At 37.0% G+C, this 24,419-nt stretch overlaps 2 protein-coding genes and 1 long non-coding RNA gene across 4 annotated transcripts; 2 read left to right on the forward strand and 1 right to left on the reverse strand.

The window, feature by feature from the left end:
- Positions 1 to 1,684: 1,684 nt before the first annotated feature.
- Positions 1,685 to 6,441, forward strand: LOC113320334. Of its 2 annotated transcripts, XR_003346040.1 has the most exons (4): positions 1,685 to 2,572; positions 2,735 to 4,396; positions 5,585 to 5,666; positions 6,119 to 6,441. It is a non-coding gene; the product is annotated as an uncharacterized LOC113320334 (long non-coding RNA). The 2 variants fall into 2 exon arrangements; XR_003346039.1 differs by having other exon boundaries at positions 1,685 to 4,396.
- A 10,816-nt stretch (positions 6,442 to 17,257) lies between these two features.
- LOC113320810 (iron-sulfur assembly protein IscA-like 2, mitochondrial) lies at positions 17,258 to 20,780 on the reverse strand. Its single transcript, XM_026568701.1, has 4 exons — positions 20,464 to 20,780; positions 19,442 to 19,566; positions 19,235 to 19,343; positions 17,258 to 17,621 (listed from the first exon to the last, which is right to left on the reverse strand). The coding sequence occupies exons 1-4, from the start codon at positions 20,650 to 20,652 to the stop codon at positions 17,559 to 17,561; spliced, it is 486 nt and encodes a 161-aa protein (XP_026424486.1). The 5' UTR covers positions 20,653 to 20,780; the 3' UTR covers positions 17,258 to 17,558.
- Positions 20,781 to 20,956: 176 nt separating this feature from the next.
- On the forward strand, positions 20,957 to 22,741 carry LOC113321092 (glucosamine 6-phosphate N-acetyltransferase-like). The gene is made up of 2 exons (XM_026568973.1): positions 20,957 to 21,598; positions 22,276 to 22,741. Exon 1 carries the CDS (start codon positions 20,963 to 20,965, stop codon positions 21,431 to 21,433), a length of 471 nt encoding a protein of 156 aa, XP_026424758.1. The 5' UTR covers positions 20,957 to 20,962; the 3' UTR covers positions 21,434 to 21,598; positions 22,276 to 22,741.
- Positions 22,742 to 24,419: the final 1,678 nt, after the last annotated feature.

The following is a 24,419-nucleotide window of genomic DNA, read 5'->3' on the forward strand; positions in this document are numbered from 1 at the left end:
GTATATTTTAAGGGGCGGATTTAAGGGGTATTTAATAATGTTCCATAAAAATAAAGTTTCTCAAACGGATACTGAGTATCCGTGTAAAATCACACGGAAACTCAGTTTCCGTAAAGTAGCTTTTTACACGGAAACCTACCCGAATCAGATGTGATCCACCTTGTAGGGAAAGGGGGGATATTCCTAGACAAGTAGGGATATGGGAGACCATAGTGGTTGGCAATTCAGATTTTTCCCTACATATGAGGGATATGGAAGGAAAAGGGGAAGCATAGTGCTTGGCCTAAGAGTTATTAGTCTTTTCGGATATCGAAGTATGTGGTACTTCATTTTAGAGTTATTAGTCTTTTGGAGAATCATTAACCAGTTGGAAAACCCTTCAACCGAAAGGAACAAATGGATTTAGTTTGTGGTACAATATTTATAACGAGCTCGAAAATTTTAACAAACATGTGAAATATAAGATCGGTGATGGAAATGAAATTAGATTTTTGGAAGATTTTTGGACTGGAGATACCGTCTTATGCAATAGATTTCCATTGGCATTTGAAACTTCAAGAACAAACGGAAAAGTGGTAGCTAGGTTACATGAGATCTCAAGTAATGGCATCAAATGGAAGTTCATGTCTAGAAGTAGATATTCTCAAGCCATAATGAGGGAAATTGATTTCATAAACTCTTTACTAGAACTGGAGAATATTCAAAAAGGGATCGTAGACTCTAGATTGTGGATAGTGGATAGAAACAATACAGTTGATACTTATACGGTTAATGTGGGTTTGATTCTCTTTGTGACCAAGGCGATATTAGCTTTCCAGGTGAGATAATTTGGAGTCGTCATTATTCGTACAAAGTAAACTTTTTTCAATGGCTTTTATACCATGGAAGGTTATTGGTATGGATGTGGATAGGGTGTACCGGTTTTGTGAATAAGAAGAGAAAACAAGTGTCCATTTATTCTATGATTGTTGGCGAACAAAGAAAGTTTGAGATTATTTTTTCGAAGGATGCAACTCCAATTGCATTTACGATAGTAATATCTTCGCAACTATAAAAACTTGGAGTCATGATTGGGGTGATGAAAAACTTGACCGTATATGGAACAATTTACCGGTTGCAACATTATGGTACATTTGGAAAGAAAGGAATTCTAGAATCTTCAACCACAAAAAGAGAAACTTGGAAAGTCTAATTCGAGATATCAAGATTCAAGTTTATTTCTGGGTGCAGTCAAACATTAAAATCTTGGGTTTGACGGCTAACACGGTGATAGTTTTATGGGACTCGTATTTCTATCGGCCTCTTTTAGTTGGATATAAAACGTTCGGTGTTTATTTTTTTATTATTCTCACTTGGCTATTTGTTCTTTGTTCACTTTTTTGGGTGATCGAATCCAAACCCGATCTCCTTATTTGGTGTTGATAATATTTATTGGGTTGAAATACCCCTTTAATACCTCTTTTTCAATGAATTTATTCCTATCAAACGGATAAAAAAAAAAATCCTTAGAAGAAAAGAAACTTATGATGAGGGTCTTTAACCCAGTCCAAGACTGGCCCTTTCAAGGGGGGACGGGCTGCTAAATTAGTAGCCTTACAATCAGCCGAGCATCCCGTCCAGCCCTCTAACTAAAACCCCTCTATTAGTAGGGTCGGGTTACAGTTTTCTCAACCAGTAAGTAAGTTCTATTAAATCCCCTAATTTCTGTAATCTCTTTCCTCTTCTTCTTCATCATCAATAATGATACGTCCTCTGTGCCGCACAGGGTATCAAGTAAGTAACATTAATGGCGATTGTTTAAATACCCATGCTTCTTGTTTTCATTTTAGTAGGGTTAATTTCATTTCATCTGTTGGTTCTTCCCCCAATCACAGTAAGTCCTCTTCATCTTCATTGGTTGTCAATACCTGATCAATTCATCATTTCAAAACCTCATCAAACCCCGATTCAGTAAACCTCACATTTCCAAAACCATTTCTATGTTTCCCTTAGAAAACCCTTCAACCAAAATTTGATTTTTCAAATCCAAAGGGATTCCTGGACTTGGCCTAGCCAAATTCATCTCTAATTACCCATGTCTTTTTGAGAGAAGCTTACAAGTTGCAATAATCCCTTGCTGGCATACCCTCCATAACATTGTTCAAAGTGAGATCCAGAAGAGATTAAGGATATGGGTTTCCATCTTTATAAAACCACATATTTTAAAGATATACGGGGATTGACATGTATGAGCAAATTGACTTGAACGCAAAGCTGAATGTTTATAGGAAATGGGGTTGGTTAGAAAAAGAAATTTCGAATGCATTTAATGTATGGCGTATTCAGAGAAGAAGATAACACCGATCATGGATTACCTTGTGAATCAGATGGGTTATAATTCATCATTTATAGCCAAATCCTCAAGAATATTTGAGTCTAGCATGAAGAAAACGATTATTTCTAGATATGTTGTTGTTCAGTGTTTAGTCTCCAAGGGTCAGATTAAGAAGCAGATTTCTTTCACTGGTTAAAATTACTGAGAAGTCTTTCTGGAACAAGTTCGTGAGCATGTATGAGGTAGAAGAATTTGAAGGTATACCAAACTTCACTACTTCATACTTCTTGAGCATCTAATGACTGAGATCAATACATTACAAAGTTTACAAATATTGTAGTTTACATAGTCATTTTCGCTTTTGTGAAGTTTCTGCTTCTCTCTAGTTTTTATCTAATATATTGTCTGTCTCTGTACCAGTCCACTCACTTAGCTCAAGCAATTTTTGGACTCCAGTAACAAATTTAGTTGGTAACTGAAAGTTGTACGTCCGAAAATGCTTTCACCCAGTTTGAGGTCAAAATTTGGTTCAAAGCTTAATAGTTATTCTTTTCTGAGTTGCTCTCCATGTTTGATATGAGCTTTCGAAGTTTCAAATTATGAGCAAATAGTTGAAGAGGTAGCTTCATGTCTTAGCTTTATTATAATAGAACTGCTCCTCTGCACCTAGTTTCTTAAATCTTGTCATTTCTTTTACACTTAACATAAAATGGGTGAGACTCCAAATGGTGTACCATGTTTGCAATATCCACTATCAGAAAGTTTTACTTGGAGAAGTTTGTCACATGTGGTAGAAATTCCTGGACTAGTGAGTCTATGCCATAGTTCACTATTAAGATCCTCTCTTTCATTTGCGCAAAGGTTTAATTTCTGGATTCATCCCATGGTATGAAGGAGTCACAATACAAGTCACAAAGATTCACTAGTTAGTTCATTTAAGGTTACTTACAAGTAAGTGAATATCAGAGGTATGAACTGGAGCACTTCTGTGTTTTGACTATGTAATGATGACAAGCCTAAGCGAAGTTTGATAATGGTGCATACTTCATGACTATCCTACTTAAATTAACTAAACATAACTGAGGAATCAGATTAATTGCATAATTCAGTTCTTGTATATCATATGTTGATTGTACTTGAACTTTTTAAGCAACGGGAAACTCAGATGATTTATCTTATGTTAGTTAAAGATACTTTAGTTATCATGTGATTACTTCATGACTATCCTGATAATATGAAAGTCATAGCTCACTACATGATTTAAACTTTTAGTGTTCTTAAAGGCACTCTCCTTTCCTCAAGCTCAGCTACAAGTGACACTAGTTACCTGGTATTTTACTACTGCAGACTTTATTGATAAAATTTATGTCTCTGACTCGCGAAATTAGCATAGACTCTGTAAAAATACCATGTAAGGAACTTATTCCTTCATTGCATGATGCATTATATGATTAATCGCCTGCTTGTATTAGTATTATCTGTATTACTCTGCAGGCCTTTATCTATATGCTGTAATGCAATTTCTTTTAGAAGTAAGATCTGAATCCCTTTGTGAGTATACACACCTGTCAGTAGTAATATAATTAGTCTTTATAAATCTTGGGTTTGTCTCTGTTTCCACTGCATGAAAAATAGTGTATGAACAAAGAGAATAATAAATCGAGCTATCTATCAAGTGCAAGTAAGCTGCATGGTGTCCATTTGCAAAATAAACTGCTTCCAACATCTTTTTAAGCTTTGGCGTGTTGTTTTTATCAGTTGTGTACGATTATATTGTTTACCATGCTTAATTTTAATTATGGTTTGAAGTTCTTGACTGTTTTGTACAATGAATTATTCAACAAAATGGAACGAGTGACAAACGATTTATGTAAAAGAGGAGCACCATATTTCTAGTGTTATTTGATGAAAGAATAATGGCGACTTAGACGTCAGAGATGTTTTGTTGGAAAAAGGCAGAAAATATGATCGACAGAAATAACAACATGAAGGCTTGCATTACAAAGATGTATAAATAAAGGACAGTGACAGATCACATGGATGCCTGATGCCTCAATTAAAGCAGCCACATTCGCATTTAAGGTAATCTCCTCTCTTTAACATTTTTGCTTCATTCTTGTTCAGCCTATCCAAGACGAAATTTTGCCTGTGCAACTATATCATTAGGGATTACAAGTAGTATCTGTAATGAACCACAGTGGTATGTTTAGCACGAATTGTATGGGATTTATTTATGCCCGTCCTGTCACTGGTAAAACAAGTTTTAGCTTTGTGAAAATGAAGGTCTAACTTCTCTGAAGTTGCCCATCCATAGAGTGCATTCAAGCCAGTTTGAGTTCTGAATCAGGTTTTAGATCTATATATTTATTTTTTTCTGAATTGTTCTTGAAGCAAATTAAAGTTTGAGTGGATGAATGAAGAGGTAGTAGTTTCAAATCATAGCTTTATTGCAAGCTATGTTGTATTAGGCGCTAGGCGAGCGCCAATAGACATGATTTGGCGCCTTGGGCACCTCACGCACCTAGAGCGCCTAGGCGAGCGCCCAGGGCGCCTTTTACAACATAGATTGCAATGCCTTCTCTAATTTATAAAATTCTGTTGCTTTCATGTACGTAAGGGTAAGCTAATGGGAGAAACTCTAAACAGTACCCCTGCTTGGAAAAATCCACGAGCATGCTAGCAGAATAATATCAACCAATGATCCAGGATCGCCAAAAAGAAAAGAAAAAGAAATAAGACAAGGACAGGGTCTTGTTGTGGGAATGGTTTGAAAGAAAGAAATCCAATCAGTATATTTGCTGTTTCAAACCTTGTGAATGAGTTAGGTTTAGGGTCAAACCTTGTTAGAAACTCCAGAATGGTGCCCTCGATTCAGTCGTGATGCTATTCAAGGGAATTAGGGCAGCCACAATGTGTTTAAGATCTTAGGCGACTCTTTGGCAACATTTTTTTACTGTTGAAATATTTTATAACCGTGCCAGTGGCCTTAAATCCACCATCCAATTCCTTTCCAACATATTTTCCATCAGATCACATGGAAGAAGGAAAATATTAGTAAAGAACTAACTTTGTTGGTGATTCTATGGTGTTCGTCTAATTAACACTTATGACTAAATATAGTTATCAATGCATTGGTCTACTCAATGTGAAATCTTCACCAAATTAAATTTTGCCTCTCAATCTGATCTGCCGCTGTTTTTCTGTTGTTAATTACTCTTCTGATGTTCTCGTGTTGGATGTCTCTGTATGCTTGTTGTTTCTTCTAAGCAGAGCTAAGGATGAATCACTTTAACTATCATTAACTCATGCACGCAGCAGGACCTTGGGAGTGTTAATATCGTTCATGAACCAGGTACTTCTTACTCTTCTCTGCATCTCCTTTTGTTGTGCTGGTTCTTTTTGTCAATAGTGTTTTCTTGCCTTTCATCTTTGCATACGTTTTTTCTTTACTTTTATCAGTTTTCTCAGTACTGTTACCATGAAAATATTATAGCCTGGAACTGTCAAGGCTTTGGCAGTCCTAACACTAAGAATCACTTAATGCATTTTATATGGTCGGATCCTGACATACTTGTCATCTTTCCACTAATGTAATAGAAATTCTAGGAGTGCTAGCAGCATAGGCCAAAGGCTTAGGAGATAATTATGGAAGCTGCACGTTTCATAATAGCTAAAAACAGTATGCCATACATCACTAGCATTGGTCTCCACCTCCTACTAATTAGGCTAAATTAAACTTTCATGCTGCCTTCAATTCAACATCTAACATAGCAGGTATTGATTTAATATTGTTTGATCATGCAGGACAATTCTTGACTGCAGGAGCGATAACTTTATCCTCATCCGGCCTCCCTTGAGCAAGCTGAAGCTACTGCACTTCAAAATGCAGTTTGCTGGGTTCCCATGCGTTTGCAGCATACTATAAACTCTGTGATTATAGATTTTGTCCCTGACTGTATATTAGCTTTGAATGCTTCCAAGTGTAATGGGGTTGAAAGGAATTGATCGTTCTCGGTATTCCTTGCACATCTGCTTTTCTTTGAATATAATAACGTTAAAAAATGTAAAAAAAAAAAAAACCCTTAAAGCTGTCAATTTACAATTTATTTGTACAATTTCTGTCTATTTAGAAACTAGAAACAAACTCCTTCAAAATCCTTTCCAACAGTCTCCTTTTTCCAGAAGAGAAAGATAAATTGAGACTCCTAAAGTCACTCAGGGAGCTCAAATCTAATTTGAGTTATTATTAAACACTTTTAAAAGGAAATGGAGGATGTGAGTTCCTCTTTAAAGATCAAATATACTGATTGCCAAAAATATGAGCTCCTAATTAAAACAACCAAAACAGCTTAAAGACATGAATATCACTGCAAAACAAGACATCTAAATTAAAACATAACTCCTAAAGATATATGACCCATTACGAACTCCGAATCTCACTTATCTCAAAGTCTTCATGTAATGCATTGCTGGTGTTGCTTGTTGGTGGTGATATGAGCTCGACTATATATTCATACCAATTACAGAGTATATCCACACACCTTTTAAATCAATCCAGATGAGAAGTTCATCCATTTTTATCTTCTTTGTGCTGCCTCTACGACCAGGAGCACAACCCAATAGATTGCAGTGATCCTTACGATGATGTCTGCTATGTGATGCTGGATTATATGGCAACATAGTCACGATTAAATTTCCGAATCCGCTCATACCGAGGATTATACAAGTACTCTCTTCAATCCCATCTCTTTGTTTTCTTCTTCTCTTTCTGTATGCCATGAGCCTTGTTGCTGGAATTAGTTAAATTTCCTTTGTTCAAGCAGGCAGAATTTTTTTGTCTATTTATAGACACAGTACTCACTCACAAATATTCATCCCTTAGCTAGCTAATTCTATTCCTCTTTGAATGAGTTATCTAATTATCTTAATCCATTCGATGTGACTCAACTACATATATTTAGTTAGCTAGGTTGGTCACATGTTTTTTGTTCGTACGTACAAAGTTTTAAGTTTAGGTTGGCCTTGAGTTCTCGGCTAATAAGGACTTATTCGTGGATGTGTGGTCAACATTTACTCTCTCAACAGGTACATCCATTCCCATATTTAAGAATGTTTGGGTAAAACATGTGCCAAGTACATTCTTCATGCCGCTAGCTAGTTGGGCAAAATGCTTTGCCTTTAATTGATAATCTAACTAGAAGAGGGTGTGTGATCTGAGATCTCAAACACAAGATGTGCTCTCTGTCAACGAGAAGGTATATTAGCCAGAAAAATGGTTATAAAAATAAATAAATACTCCCTTAATTTCTGGAAAAGAGATACTTTTATTTTTTTAATTTGACCTATTTTAGGTTATAATGAAAAAGTGAAAGTATTTCTTTTTGCTTCTGAATCAGGTTTTAGATCGGCGTATTTATCTTTTTTCTGAATTGAACTCAACTTTGGGTGGATAGGTGAAGTGGCAGTTTCAAATCTTTAACTTTATTACTTCTGGTTATAATGGATTTAGCCTTACCTCATGGGAGAGGCTTTTGGAGATGTGTTCAACAAGCAAAACATATTGGGGCATCTGTCGGATTTTGGTTGGATATCTGGAATGGAGATACAACATTCATTTCAGAATTCCCTAAGGCTTACATAATTGCAGCAAGCAAGCATTGCAAGATATGCTGCATTATGGAAACACCGACCAGCCACTACACTCAAGACGTAACATCTTACCTTTATTTTATTTATTTTTTGACTTGAAAGGGCTAATTATATAAAGGGAAAACTCAGTCACCAAAGAGTGGCCAAGCTGAAAAAAGTTACATAGATGCTTGCATCAAAGGCATCCCAATTACGAAGTGAAGTAGACAATCCATAATTCTCAAAGATATCGGTGTTTTTTGTCCAATTGAACAGAAGAGGCTGGACCTCTGTGATAATCTGCTCAATAGTCTTCATCACATTATTATGTAGCCTGTTATTATGTAACATCTTATCTTTAGCTTGTTTAACTTCTTTCAATCTCTGAAAAGCAACACTAAACTCAAAAACTTAGTAAAAAAAGTATGTGCAAGAGATACACATTTTAGAACTTACTGAACATATCACTAGTGAAAAACTCATATACTTGATGAAATAAACATCCTACCACAGTATTCTACAATACCTCAAACGACAACTTTAAGCAGAGTAACTCAATCAAATGAGAGAGAATCGGGACTCAATCCAGATTACAGCAACTACCAATCTCATATACATGGGATCATCAATTAACCGGTGCTCAATAGTGTTGGAATTTGAACTATAAGCTCAAACTACCGTGAGAAGGTAGGACCTGGGAGTGTGCACAAAATTTGGCTCAGTTCAAAGAAGCGATAAGACCAGATCAATTGTAGTGTTGAATCTGATTGTGTTTAGACCTACAAACTGATCAAATAGGAACGAATTTAAAAATAAAATAAAATAAAATGGGGCAAACAAATAGACAGAAATGAAAAAGTTATGTCACAAGAACGATGAACAAGCAAAATGCTCATAATTAGTTATAGAAATGGCGTCAAGATCTTATTTGATAAACATGAGCATAGAGATTCTAATGTAGTTGTGAGAATAATTGTTTGTATCTTCATTGATAGGCAAAAGCCTGATTTATACATGTTTACACAACTAGATAAGGCAAATAGAAGATACACCTAACAACTAGATAAGGCAAATAGAAGATACACCTAACAATATCTAGGATATATACATAAAGAATATATATGCAGTTACAACCAAATAACAAACACAATAATATCAAGATATATCATATCTTGACCATATCTTAACACCCCCCCTCAGACTCAAGGTGGTGGAGTACACATCTTGAGTCTGGAAATTAAGAATCGAAGACTAGCTGCAGAGTGAGTCTTGGTGAAAAGATCAGCCACTTGAAATTATGATTTAACATGCGGAAGAGTGATTGTACCTTTCTTGAAATGATGACGAGTAAAATGACAATCTATTTCTATATGTTTTGTACGCTCATGAAAGACATCATTGTGTGTAATTTGAATAGCAGCCTTGTTATCACAATACAGTGGTGTAGGAGCAGAAATTAGAACTCCCATATCACGAAGTAGCCACCGTAACCAAATGAGTTCAGATGTGGTGTGAGCAAGTGCTCTATACTCTGCTTCAGCACTTGAACGAGAAACCACACTTTGTTACTTCTCCATGAAATCAACGAGTCTCCCAAGAACACACAATAGCCTGTAATAGATTTTCTATCGTAATATCCCCAGCCCAATCGGAATCTGAGTAAGCTTGAAGAGTGAGATCAGACTTTGATGAGAAACACAGACCTTGATGAAGAGACCCCTTGATATATCTTAGAATTCTGAGAACAGCTGCATAATGAGTAGACCTTGGAGCAGACATAAACTGACTGACTATGTGAACTGCATGACTTATGTCTGGTCTCGTAATGGTCAAGTAATTTAGACTCCCTACTAGTTGACGATACAGTGTTGGATTAGACAATAGAGTCCCATCTGTAGGACTGTATTTTACATTCAATTCAAGAGGTGTGTCAGTTACCTTATTGTCAGATAGCCCTGCACGCTGTAGAATCTCAGATGCATATTTGACTTGTGATATGAAATAACCAGTGGGTGACATGCCAACTTCAATGCCAAGAAAGTAACTTAAAGATCCAAGATCTTTCATCTTAAAACAATCACTGAGATATGATTTGAGTTCAGTAATACCTTGTAGATCACTGCCAGTAATAACCATGTCGTCAACATACAAGAGAAGAATGACAATTCCTTTTTCTGACGATCTGACAAACATAGCTGAATCACAGAAGCTTTGTGTAAAGCCATACTGGAGAATTGCATTGCTAAACTTCTCAAACCAAGCACGAGGTGCTTGTTTGAGTCCATATAATGCCCGTCGAAGCTTACATACTTGATTAGGTTCATGAGGCAAACCAGGAGGAGGTTGCATGTAAACCTCTTCTTGTAACTCACCATGAAGAAACGCGTTTTTCACGTCCATTTGATGAAGCCCCCATTGTCGTGCTGCAGCAACAACAAGTAATGTACGAACTGTAACCATTCTGGCCACTGGTGCAAATGTTTCTTCATAGTCAACACCATACTCTTGTGTATAACCTTTTGCAACAACTCGTGATTTACATCGTTCAAACTCACCATCTGACTTGGTCTTAACTTTATAGACCCATCTGCTTCCAACAACTGATTTTCCAGGAGGAAGGTCCACCATTTCCCATGTGCCTGCCTCGCATGTGCTTCCAATTCATCATCCATTGAATCTTGCCATTCTGGAATGGCTGCAGCTTCTCTGTATGTTTTTGGTTCATAAAATGACAAAATAGAAGACAAGGAACAGTGATAGTCTGCATACTTAGCTGGTGGTCTTCGATTGCGAGGTGGCAAAGAATTTTCTTCAGAATCAGGATCTCGTTCCTGAGTTGCACTGTTAGGTTGAGTCGTAGAGTGGTCTTGGTCATCCGTATTTGGTGGATCAACAACTAGAGGAGATGGACTTTCAGGAGTATAAAAAGTGCTAGGATTGGATTCACTAGGAAATGGATCAGAATAAGTGAAAGACTCAAAAGATGATGATTTGCTGCTTGGAAGTGACCAGAATGGAACTTTCTCCCAGAATGTGACATGACGAGAGACACGAAGCTTTCTATTAACTGGATCATAACAAGGTACCCTTTTTGTTCAATACCATAACCAAGGAAGACACACAAGACATTCTTTTGACCAAGTTTATGACGTTCACGTTCTGGAAGGAGTACAAAACAAGTTGAACCAAAGACTCGAAGCTCAGAATAGTTTGGTTTCTTACCATAGAGACGCTCATAAGGTGACATTCCTCATATGACAGTTGTTGGGACTCTATTGATGGTGTAGACTGCAGTAAGGACTGATTCTCCCCAAAAATTTGAAGGAACTGATCCGGAAATTAACTGAGTTCTAGCTGTATCTATAATATGACGGTGTTTACGTTCTGCAACTCCATTTTGTTCTGGAGTTTCAGTACATGACAGTTGAAGAATGGTGCCTTGGGTTTTAGGAAATTCTTTGAATGGATTGGAAATATATTCCCCTCCTTGGTCAGCACGAAAAACTTTGATCACTTTACCAAACTGAGTTTTTATCATGGTTGAGAAATCAACATATAACTTAAGAAAATCTGTTCTAGAGCTGAATAGATATACCCATGTATAACGCGAATAATCATCAATAAAACTGACATAATACAAAACACCTCCCTTTTACATAATTGGAGATTTACCCCAGACATCAGAATGTATAAGAGCAAAAGGTTCAGTTGAGACAGAAGTGCTAAGATTAAAAGAAAGAGCTGGTTGTTTTGCCAGTCTACAAGAGATGCAATTTGGTTCTTTATCTAACCGAGTATCTCCTAGTAAACCCTTATTGATCATATATGAAAGACGAGAAAAGGAAACATGACCTAACCTAGAATGCCAAGACATGAAGGGAGATATTGACACAGGTGCAGTGGGAGTAGCAGCTACGACATGACTTTTAGATTCCGCTGAGAGAGCAAGAGATTGAAGGAGATACCACCGACCAACTCTACGGCCTATCCCAACTACCTTCCCGGTTTTGATATCCTGTATAGCACAACCAAAAGGAAAACAATATGTGTTATAACCTTGATCACACAGTTGACCAACTGAAATAAGATTCATTGTAATATTTGGAACAAGAAGCACATCTGGTACATAGAAGTTATTTGAATTGTTGACCAAGCCTATATGACTTGCAGTTACTATTGATCCATCAGCAGTATGAATCTTAGGGGTGATGACAGGATGAAGACTTTCAAAAAACTTTTGATTAAAAGTCATATGGTTTGATGCTCCTGAGTCGAGAAACCATTCTGTTGAATAAATACCTGAGGAGATAGAGAAGGCAGATGCAGCTGTAGGGTTTTTACCAATTGAGAGTGCTTGTTTAATCATCTCTTGAATATCATCAAGGTTTGGTGCTGAACCACCACCAGGTACAACTAATGCAGATGAGGTTGTCGATGTTGCATATGGATCTGTTGCAGATGAAACTGGAGCTGCCGTAAATTTGGTAGGTGTATTGAATTTGTTTCCTCCATTAGCATTGATCCTTCTCATGTTTCTTGAGGTTGGTAAGGTGAAGAATCTAGATGAGTGACCAAATTCCTTACAATACCCACACTGTGTTGTGGGTGTGTCAGGTATTGAGGCAGCAGGTGATGTATTGGCCGATGGGAGATTGCAGTTCCTTGCCAAGTGTACAAAGGTCTTGCAGTTATGACACTGTACTTGAGACATATCACGTTGCACTTGAGCATTTGAGTTTCTTGGAAAATTGTTAGGGCTGGATCATGAGGGAACAAAAAATACTCCTGATATCTCCGGTGTGATTCTTTTCCTTGTTTCTTCTATAATAAGTTCAGACAAAGCAACTTCCACCGTGGGAAGAGGTGAACGATGAAGGACTGATGCCCTAACAGACTCAAACTCATCAAGCAAAGCCATTAGAAACTGAACTAAACGTGTTTCCTTTCTATACTTCTGCACAATTCCAAATCTACAGTCCATATTGGTTCCATGAATGCTAATTGATTCCAGATTAAAGACATCTCAGAATGAAAAACAGAAATAGACTGATCATGCGATTGTTTCATAGATCTAATATCTTGTTCGAGTTTATACCTCTGAGCAAAGTTGATTTGGGTGTACCTTTTCGAAAGAAAATCCCATGCATCTTTGGCTACCTCAAAACTTGTGAGTTGCATGCTTATGGAAGGAATGACTGTGTTTCCAATCCAAGTGAGAATCCTGTGATTGTTAATCTCCCATTCTTCTTTTGGATCCTTTTTCTGTGTTCATTTTCTTTCCCTTTTTCAACAGAACTGCTTGCTGTAGGTTTCTTTTCTATACCATCGACATACTTCCTCATGAGGAGTGATTGTAATTGGTTCCATCAAAACGGACAGTGATAGGTTGAGAATCTTCTCTTGACATGATTACTATGTTTTCTCTGGGTTGTATTTTCTCTGGATTGTATTGCAACGGAAACTGGTTCTCAGATCTTTCCTAGCTCTGATGCCATGATAAACATGAGCATAGAGATTCTAATGTAGTTGTGAGAATAATTCTTTGTATATTCATTGATAGGCAAAAGCCTGATTTATACATGTTTACACAACTAGATAAGGCAACTAGAAGATACACCTAACAACTAGATAAGGCAAATAAAAGATACACCTACAATATTTAGGATATATATACAGAAAGAATATATATGCAGTTACAACCAAATAACATACACAATAATGTCAAGATATATCATATCTTGACCATATCTTAACATTATTATCATCATAAATATAGACAAATACATAAATTTTAATACATAATTTATCTAGAATGATTGTTTTAATCCTCTTCTAAGTATACTAATTCTTATAGTTTTCTCTGTTTTCATGTACCCCAACAGCACACAGCGACCACGATCCCAGCGATGCTGCTGCAATCCATGGGATTGCTCTCCTCGTCGTAGAGGCAGCACTGGTGGTGGAAAGAACTGCACTTGTCTCCTAACTTGGGACATGAATAAACAGAATTTCCGAGTCTGCTCGTACCGATAATTATACACCTCATTTTCGAACCCATCTCTTTGCTTTTCTTCTTCTCTTTCGTGTACCATGAACTTTTTTGATGGAATTAGTTAAATTTGCTTTGTTCATGCAGAAACTTTTTGTCTATTTATAGACACAGTACTCACTCACTCACTCACAAATACTCTTCTCTCAGCTAGCTACTTGTATTCCTCTTCGAAGATTTTAACCCTGTTTTCCTCATCATCACCAAAATCATCGTGTTTAGAGCCTGGAAATATTTCTGGGTACAAACAGTTATGATGTTGAGTTCTAGATTGATCTTGATGGATATTTAAGTTACCAAGTCTTAAAAAATATTCTTCAAATTTTGCATCCATTCTTTGTTGCATTTCATCAAACACTCCATGCTTAAGGACTTCTAATTCTTCTTTCATAGAAATTTCATTATGCCTAACACACAGATAATGCATCTTCATCAACCTCTTGGTGGTGCTGACAGATGAGGAAATCAAGGCCAAAGAAAGATAATGCATCTTCATCAACCTCTTGGTGGTGCTGGTAGATGAGGAAATCAAGGCCAAAGAAATTATGCACAAGAAAAGTAATGTCACCTGAATCGTTTCCGGATTCAGTGGTACAAGTTTTTGAACAAGTTCACTGGTGCTGAAGACGTGTGAAATTGTACATGGAACGGACTCTGTACGCAATTATGAACGTATCCTAGTCAGGTCAACAGCTAGCTCACCCAAACATAACAAGGTCGTTGTAGTATAGTGGTAAGTATTCCTTTTTTTGTTTTATTTTTTAGCTGCCGAAATGGTATGCCAAGAGGCAAGAACCAAATGCTTCCAATCAGCAATACCAATAGTCGAATACCATGGAGTCCCAGAAGAAAGCCGGTGCAGTAATTCGAGGTATTCTGGCGTTTGATTATCAAGCTTTTGCATTTTAGTTCTCAATGCTTTACTTTTGTTTTCAATTTGCAGCAGCTCAGGTCAGCTCAGTGTACGACAAATATTTCAATACAATAAGACCAGATCACTATTTCAAGTTTGCAGCAACTTAACTTAAATGGGACGTAGTGCTCAGAGAATGAACTGAGACAATTTTGAAATAGTTGTATATTTACTGAAATGCATACATTGATAATTGCGTCCAGAAACAATTTCACACGTCTTCAGCACCACCCCATCATGAAACAATGGAGAATTCTGTAGGATTGATGACGGTTTTTTGCTGTATCAGGAAGCGTGGCTCTTGTTGCTCTATAAGCTGCCAAATGATATGATGATGGATTGGAAAATTAAATACCAGAGAATAGACGCGCTCTTTACAGAGGAATTATTGTACAGTCAAAGATACTCAAAAGGAAATACTGTTTCAGCTTTTGTCTAATAACTCTTGTGGAACTCTATTACAGAATCACAAAAACAAACAAACTCGTAAAATATTGAATATTCTTTGGTTACTGTCAGTACACCCATCGATGATTCCAGATTCGACTGCTTCCACCGTAAACATGCAGTCCTATCAGTGTATCTTTGTGAACTTGTTCAAAACTTCTACCAGTGAATCCGGAATTAATTCTGGTGACGTTATTTTTCTTGTGCATAATTTCTTTGGCCTTGATTTCTTCATCTGCCAGCACCACCAATAGGTTGATGAAGAAGCATTATCTGTGTGTTAGGCATCCCAAAAAGTTTCCCTTTGGTGCCACTACCAAGAATGGAGACATCAGACGACCAAGAAGGGTTGTGTTATCAAAGGCTTAGTTGAGTTGGAAGGAGAGATTCACCAAAACGATGCAACTAAAGAAAACACCTGCTGAGTGCTCACCAGTTGATGCAACTCACTTCTTTCTTCCTACTTTGTTAGTATGCGCCTACTGATATCACTAGCTTTCAGAGAAAATGTAAGAAACTGGCATGACAGAAAGCAAGAAAGGTTACCCTTTCTTATATTCAATCAGTAATGGCAACGTAGTGTTCGTGCGCCAACCAAACAACAAAGTAAAATGGTTTTAAATGTTACTGCAAAATACAAACATGTATAAATCCAGTTTGATTTCTGAATCAGGTTTTAGATCTGCATATTTATCTTTTTTCTGAATTGTTCTCCAAGAAAACTCAACTTTGGGTGGATAGGTGAAGCGGCAGTTTCAAATCTTAGCTTTATTACTTCTGGTTATGATGGATTTAGCCTTACCTCATGGGACAGGCTTTTGGAGAGGTGTTCAACAAGCAAAACATATTGGGGCATCTGTCGGGTTTTTGTTGGATATCTTGGATGGAGGATATACAACATTCAATTCAGTATTCCCTAAGGCTTACATAATTGCAGCAAGCAAGCATTGCAAGATTAAAGATATGCTGCAATATTATGGAAACTGAAAATTTACGTTCAAAAGACCAGTCAATATGTATGAGTTGCAAGACTGACTAGGCTGAAGACTTTAATTGGTGCTCCTCCCAATCTCAGCCTAGTAGAAGATGTAGTCACTTGTAGATTTGCTTCTTGGTGCCTCGAGTTCTCGGCTAAGGACTGTTATTCTTGGATGTGCAGTCACTCTCTCAACAGGCACAGGCATTCCCATATAAGTGTTTGTGTTGAGCATGTGCCAAGTAAAGTACAATTCTTCATGCAGCTAGCTAGTTGTGCAAAATGCTTTGCCTACAATTGATAACCTAACTAGAAGAGGTTGTGTGATACTTAACACAAGATGTGCTCTTTGTCAACAAGAAGAAGAATCTGTGGCACATCTTCTGATACACTGCCCATTCTCCTCTGCAATTTGGCACTGCTTTCTTGATGCTTATAGCTTGAAATGGGTTCATGGCAAGGATATGATGCAGAAGTTGCTATCTTGGGAGACCAAAAGGGGAAATAACAAAGACATGAAAATATGGCGTATCCTTGTATTCACATTAACTTGGACAGTAAGGGGAGAAGAGATCGTAGAAGGGTTATGGCCAAGATATCGAGGAGGGACACTAAGGGCATCACAGACCTTATTCACTAAGGATGTAATCAATGTTAAGAGTGCAATCTTCCTTTGGGGATCTGGAACTGATTGGTTCAGGACTTTATGTTCTGGGAGGTGATCAAAATCTGTAACTAGGATTTTTGTGGTTCTCCTGTCGTTTAATCTGATTTTTCAGTTTTGATAAAATTTCTCCTTGCAGTCAAGTCACATCAGTTCATTTGATATAATGAAAAAGCACTAACTAAGACTCCGTATAAACGAATCAAATAATTTATAGAAATGGATAATAAGTTAATAACATCGAGAGCCACCACTAGACAGATGGGTAGAGATGGGTAGAAAGATGAAGAATCACAGATGTATTACATAACATAAAATTTCAAATAGACAGACATCATTCACACAACAAATAGTGTATATGCTGCAATTTATGGCCACTAAATTTCAGTCACCTAGGAATGGGGTGCAGAAACTGTTAGTTGACTTACAAAAAATACATTTACAGTAGTGTCTACTGTTGATGAAATAGGACAGTGTTTATGTCAATCTCTATAATACCACGGAGATGCAAAAAGAATATATATGGTTGCAACTTGCAACAGTACAGTGGCAAAAATCTTCTAATCACTACTTCACCATGAAAGAGCTTTTACAACTACAGCCACCCACTGCGCTTGGATTCTCCGTGACCTGCACAATGGAACTTCAAATGTTAACTACCACTTTTAGTTCTCTTTCAAGTTGAACAAAATCGATGCGAACAAGCATAATATTAAGTAAACAACAACAGTAGATTATTATACTTATCACATCCCAACCAGCAGCAAATAAATCCTACAAATGAAATTCTGATAGCAGTATCTTAGGGGTCTTGCACTATATTCTTATTCTATGAAAGAAGGTACATGATCTGTTTTTCTTTTCCTTACCTAGAAGATTTGAATTTCCATCCACAAATTTGAGTTAGCAAAGATCACTTAAGTTCCACTAGATGAGCTTAAGGGCAACAGCTAGTAGTTCTTAAAGCATCCAAAGGGAATTGGTTTTGCGCAATAAAGAACGAAAGTTTGGCAGTGTCACTATGCAAACCTATCTGGTTTGGTATGTTTCATCTTTTATTTAGTAGCTATGGAATTCCGCAATGGATTGCTTCTTGGTTTTCACTACCTGGGTCTTCTTCATATGAATCTCATATATTTTACACTGTGGTTCTGTGGCATATATGGAAGGCTCGATGTGCAGCTCATTTTTCCCAGATCCTGCCATCAATATTGATTACTTCTCTCCGATCCAGACAATCAACTTTTAAAGCTATGACCCGTAAACCATTGCTCGATGTGCAGCTCATTTTTCCCAAATCCTGCCATCAATATTGATTACTTCTCTCCGATCCAGACAATCAACTTTTAAAGCTATGACTCATAAACCATTGTTCTGATCTCCTAAGTGTGTGCCTGTGGACTTTCAACTATTTGCTGATTATAAGATAATGTTTGTCGATGCATCTCTTCCTACTCATTCTATTGTCGCAGGCTGTGAAGCAATCCTCTACGACACCAGCAGAAACTAATATGCAGCACAGTGTTGGACCAGCCTCAACAGTGAGCCAAGCTGAGACTCTAGCTCTCTTATCAGTTATTCAATGGTAAAACTCGACAGGGTCCTTTTTGTGTCTAATAATGTAAACCGTGTCAAAGCTATGAATGGGCACTAAGTCGGGAAGATTTGAATCTTATTCAGCTTTCCATTTTGCTTTTGTCCAAACTCAGTAAAACGGATTACAAGTATGTCGCAAGGACTGTAAATACGGAAGTGGATAGACTTGCTTTGTATGCCTGTAAGCACTTTCTAAATCGCATATGAACGTATCAGGTCTGAGCTCCCTAGTATTCTAGTTGAAAAACTAAATTTTGCCAGTAAGCACTTTACAGACTTACTATTTTTTATTTTATTTTTGATTACAAATTTACAGACTTGCTAAATATGCCTGTAAAACTGAGTTCATTTCTTTAGTCAAAGGAATAAATTATGGACCAACATGTGGTGAACAAATTGCAAATCTATGGTATATCACTAAAGGTCAATTGCCATCTCAATTTGTGTTCTATTATATTTTGCAAACAGTGAGTTTTACCAGAGCATCTCCTATTGTGTCATTATTCAAGTCATCTACCAAATGATGAAAGACGCCTATGATTTGACTAACTTCAAGGTCAAGCACAGGCTCAAGATTAAGGTCAAGCACAGGCTCAAGAATTTGAAAGACTGAATGCTTCACAAGTACCAAAGTTTCAATTACTTACCACAAATGCAGAGCGTATCAGTTCCTCAACATAATCAACAGTCGCACCTTTCACAAGTCCGTATGAGCTTTTGTCAACAACAAGCTTAACACCTTCTTTTGTAAATACCCTAAAACATTACAAAATTGTCAGGTGAGACGTGCATAAGAAAACATAGACAAAAACAAAACATCAAATAAATGTAGAACAAGATGGATAGATGATAACCTGTCGTTTGGTTTAGGTTCATCATCCAACTCGAAAACATATTGGAACCCAGAACACCCACCAGCCTCTACACTCAGACGTAGCATCTTGTCTTTAGCTTGTTTAGCATGCAATTCTTTCAATCTCTGAAAAGCAAGCCTAAAGTCAAAAACTTAGTAAAAAAAGTATGTACAAAAGGTACACAAAGTTAAGAACTTATTGAACATATCACTTTTATTAAGAATTAAAAGTGTAGTTAATAGCAATAGTAGGCATTCTGAATTAGCAGGAAAAAATCAACCCCACATGACTGTGCATATCTATTTTACTATTCTAGAATTGAGAAATATGACAGGAAATTTAAGGCACACAGTCACGTCTGTCAGTATCTCATCTGAGAAACGTGACCATTTGCGGTAATTACTTGGTACTGATTAGCAAGATTCATACCATCTGGTACTGTTCCTGTTTTAATTCGTTCAACCATACATATTACTTTGATTGACTGTGGTTGCACCGCCGGCCCTAAAGTTACATTTGATAGATTATGCGAATACATGGTACCTATATTCGATACACAACTCTGGTACCAAATTCAAAGCAAAAATTAGTGGTACTATATTCGCTGTGCTAATTATATCCTTTTGTCTGCTTGTATACGACCTAAGAACCAACGGGGTTGGCAATTCCTTTCTGAAAAAAATATCCAAAGCCTACAACAGTATACATGAATCCCTCAAATGGCAACGTTTAGCTGAACTACGCAGTTTGGAATCCCTAATTCCTTAGATAGCAATACAAAAACCAAATCTATTGCTTATAATAACCAGTGGATCCTTAGAGATAATTTCAAGAGATTGAATACTTGGGGCATCCTTAAATAAACCAATTAAAACACCCAAAACCCCCAATTAACAACCCACAATCTTAATTTCACAATCAATCTAAATTACATAATCAATTTAGCTCAAACCGAATCAAACTACCTCAATTTTAGAGATACAAAACAAACAAAGAGATACAGCAGAGATAGAGAGATTTACCTGGATGCAATTCTCAGTCATATGGACATCATCTTGATTCACAGATGAAGAAGCAGAAGAAGAAGATTCATCAACAACAGCAGTTGAAGAAGAAGAATAACTTAAAACCCTCCTCCCTTGATTAAGTCTATTCGTAATAAATGGCGTCAAACGATGAAACAAAGATCTCCCATTATTGGTGTAAGACATCTGCGCATAAAAATATCATCCACCACTACCACTACCACAAAAAAAAATCCTCCCTTTCTCTTTAAAAACTTCTGTAATTTTAATCAAATGAGAGAAAATAAAAACTCTTTCTTTCTTTTGCCAAAAGAAAACGATAACCTAGAAGAAACTACTAAAACGCGGTCGTAGCGCGTGCTACCACCACACGAACATGACATTTTAATCTCAGTGGGTCCCACATAACCTTGGGCCGGCCCGGTAGGTCCCACACTAGTAGATCCTTAAAATGTGGGAGGCTTTCTTACTGGGAAAAAAAGAGTAAAAAACAGAGATGGAAATGGAAGGAGGAAAGGAGAAGAAGATTTTTGAGATTAGGAGATTAGAGATTTCTGATAAATCAAAGGGTTTCATTGAATTACTGCAACAATTAAGTGTATGTGATTCAATTTCAGATGAAGAATTCAAGGAGAGATTTGAAGATTTAAGTGTGAATGGAGAGAATCATATGATTTATGTGATTGAAGATGAAGAGAAGAAGAAGATCATAGCAACTGCTTGTTTATTCATAGAGAAGAAGTTTATAAGGAACTGTGGGAAAGTAGGACATATTGAAGATGTTGTTGTGGATTCAAATGCTAGAGGATTGAAATTGGGGCAGAAAATTGTTGAGTTTGCTAGTGATAAAGCTAGATCTATGGGTTGTTATAAAGTTATACTTGATTGTGGTGAACAGAATGTTGGGTTTTATGAGAAGTGTGGGTTTCAACAGAAAGGAATTGAAATGGCTATGTACTTCAATTAAAAATGAAAAATTTATCTTTATGGAATGAATGCATTTTGTTTCTTTGGTCACTGATCTTATTTGTTTTTCCTTAATCTGGTGTAGTATGTTTCTTGATTTCTCTAATCTAATTTCATTTTTGGACCCTCATCTCATTCTGCGGACATTCACTTCACTGCAGCTCAGGTATACATCTTTCAACCTTCTTTTACCTACAGCTTCTTTGCATATATGTTATCGAGTATTGGCCCAACCTGAACAAGTGACATTTCGGCAATGGCAACAAGATGGAATTAAGGATTGTAGTTTCTTTTTAAGTCTATGGATGTTCAATTTCTAGTAGGAAAGGGTTGTCTTTTTATTTTTTGGGAAGCTTATAAAGATTGGGGGATTATTGTCATCTATGCCACACTGCTCCTAGTAGTCAACCTTTTCCTTTGTTTAGTTTGAGGTCTTGTGCTAGGATTAATAGAACTAGGAAGTCTACTAAGTTTGGTATTGTTGGGCTAATTTGGATTTGCTGTTGGATTGGCCTATCGGCAACCTTGCACCTTATCTAAACCCTTCTTCAGTTCTTAATCTTTTGCTCTGCTCACTAACCTGATCCATCCTCATTCCTTGGTGCTCCATAGGGTCTTTCTAAACTTAGGATCTGGATTTAGTGAGTCTTGTTGCCGAAGTGAGCAGGTGTTACCGGTGTACAGTCTTAAGGAAAATGGGTCTTTTAGCACTTCATCCAATAGTACTCTAGATTGTACTGCATGTCTGCATAGGTTCAGTCTCTCTAAAGCTCTTTTTTATTCTCAAGATAGCTTCAGAATAGTTTACTGGATTGGTTCTCAACTCTTGTAATTTCTGTTCAGACTGAATCGGCGAGGAATCTCTGCGTGCCTTTTTCCTTATCTGGTGTGGCTATTGTTGGCCATATCTTGTCGTTTCCCATTTTGGGGGCCTGCAGTCCTAGGGCCTGGAATGGGCAGGGTATTAACAAGAAGTTGCCACACAATATGCTGGTGTTAATTCAGATCTCGCTTTCTTGCATTACCTGGGGGTTCCAACTATACTGTCAGAGAAATTCTCAATTCTCAATTCCTATTTCTAACCAAGAATGAGCTTCTTCTGCCTTGTCTTGAAAGCAGTCAATGCGGTCTAACAAATGTATAGTTGTACTTGTATTGGTTGACATAAAGTCATACTTGATTGTGGTGAACAGAATGTTGGGTTTTATGAGAAGTGTGGGTTTCAACAGAAAGGAATTGAAATGGCTATGTACTTCAAAGTAAATCTGAAATTTATCTTGATGAAATGAGTTTTGTTTCTTTCGTCATTGATCTTATTTGATTTTCTTTACTCTGTTTAGTATGTTTCTTGATTTTATCTTTTTTAACTGATACCCTAATTGATTAGTTAGCACATATTCTCTGAATCTCTAAATATTCTCTGCTATTGTTTACCTGGTACTGGCAAAACCACTACTTGTATATGGCTATGAGAGTGATGTCTCTTGTGTGGGTTTCAATGTGAAACATCAGTGACGGGCTCTTTTTTGCTTCAGTTTATTTTTCCATTAAGATTGGTAGTGGTACCAAGACAAATTTAGTTTGCAACGTTGAGTTTGATTAGTATGAGACCACTTGATTTACAATGTTCTGAAAATTTTGTTGACTTTTTAGATTTATCTTCTTAGTCCAATCTTGCCGGATTAAGTTAGTCTGTTCATACCAAGTTTATTCACTAACCATATATAATATGCTAACGTTTTAGACTTTTAGTTATGAAGGCAAAAATACACCTAGAGTTCATCTTTTTTTTTTTTTTTTTCTTGAAGCCTCACTCTCAATGAGCTGGGCAATGCAATGAGGAGGAGGAGATAACCATCTTTCAGAAGAATGGTTAGAAAGAGCGTGAGCTGCTAGAGAGCCACTACATTGGCTTCTTTTCTAATGTGCTGAAAGCTGACAGAGTTGAACTTTGAGGTGAGATCTCTTATTTTGCTGATGATGCTTTTGACACGCCAAGGTTGTTGATAGTGTTTGAATTTGATGGAGTTGATGATGATGAGAGAGTCTCCTTCAATCACAACATCTTTAAAATCTCTGCTGACAGCCAGTTCCACTGCAAGTAAACCACCCTGAGCTTCAGCTTCTACTGCAGTCATATAGTTGAGTTCTTTGGTCTGACAGCTCTGAAATTCAGCTAAGCAATCTCTAGCAATGGCACTACAACCATGACCGCTATCACCAGCAGCTCCATCAAAATTCACTTTAATACTATTCTACATAGGGGGTTCCTGTTGGCACAATGCGGAAGTGAGATGGGTTTGTAGAAATGATTTAAGAAACAAAGATTGGTTAATTGAATGATAAGTGAGGCTTATATTAATTGGAAATGAAAGTGATACAATGGAACTTTAGTGTCGCAACTTTGGCTCACTCAATTTCTTACAGGAAAGTCACTTGGACTTGCACTTATCTCTCTAGCTCTCACTCTTTCTTTATCTACCTCACATGAATTCTCAGATGATATCATTTATGGATTACTACTGATCGGCACTTGCCTATTTATAGATAGTCCATGACCGACCAAAGGTACTCTTGTAAACTCTAGAGTATTCTACCACTTGACCGACCAACTAAGAAAAATATCTAGAGAAAGAATCCTCCAGATAATTGCCGAAGATGCTAGAAAAAGAAGTATCCAGACATCGTACTCTAGCTCCCCTTTTGGGCCAGACAAAGCTAGATTGTTCTGGGCTTTTCTTAACCCAGGAAACTAAGTCATACACTCTTCAAGATTATTCTAGAATAATCACAAATTAATTTATAATTTTAACACCCCCTCTTAATTTGTGATGTTAAGCTTTTCCCTAAAATGATTGAACTTGTCCACTGTGACGGCTTTAGTGAAAATATCGGCATTTTGTTCTTGTGTTGGACAAAATTGGAGCTCAATTTCCTTGTTTTCGACCAGCTCTCTGATAAAGTGATGTCGTAGCTCTATGTGCTTC

Source organism: Papaver somniferum, chromosome 11 (genome assembly GCF_003573695.1).
Source record: "Papaver somniferum cultivar HN1 chromosome 11, ASM357369v1, whole genome shotgun sequence".
Taxonomy (NCBI): Eukaryota; Viridiplantae; Streptophyta; class Magnoliopsida; order Ranunculales; family Papaveraceae; genus Papaver; species Papaver somniferum.

Bases quoted from the DNA above. Each gene is read 5' to 3' on its own strand.
- LOC113321092 (XM_026568973.1), top strand. From the start codon at position 20,963: ATGGAAATGGAAGGAGGAAAGGAGAAGAAGATTTTTGAGATTAGGAGA.
- LOC113320810 (XM_026568701.1), bottom strand. From the start codon at position 20,652: ATGTCTTACACCAATAATGGGAGATCTTTGTTTCATCGTTTGACGCCA. The intron at 19,567-20,463 runs GTAAATCTCTCT...CTTGCTTTTCAG, and splicing joins TGACTGAGAATTGCATCCAG to AGATTGAAAGAATTGCATGC. The intron at 19,344-19,441 runs GTTATCATCTAT...GTAATGTTTTAG, and splicing joins GAACCTAAACCAAACGACAG to GGTATTTACAAAAGAAGGTG.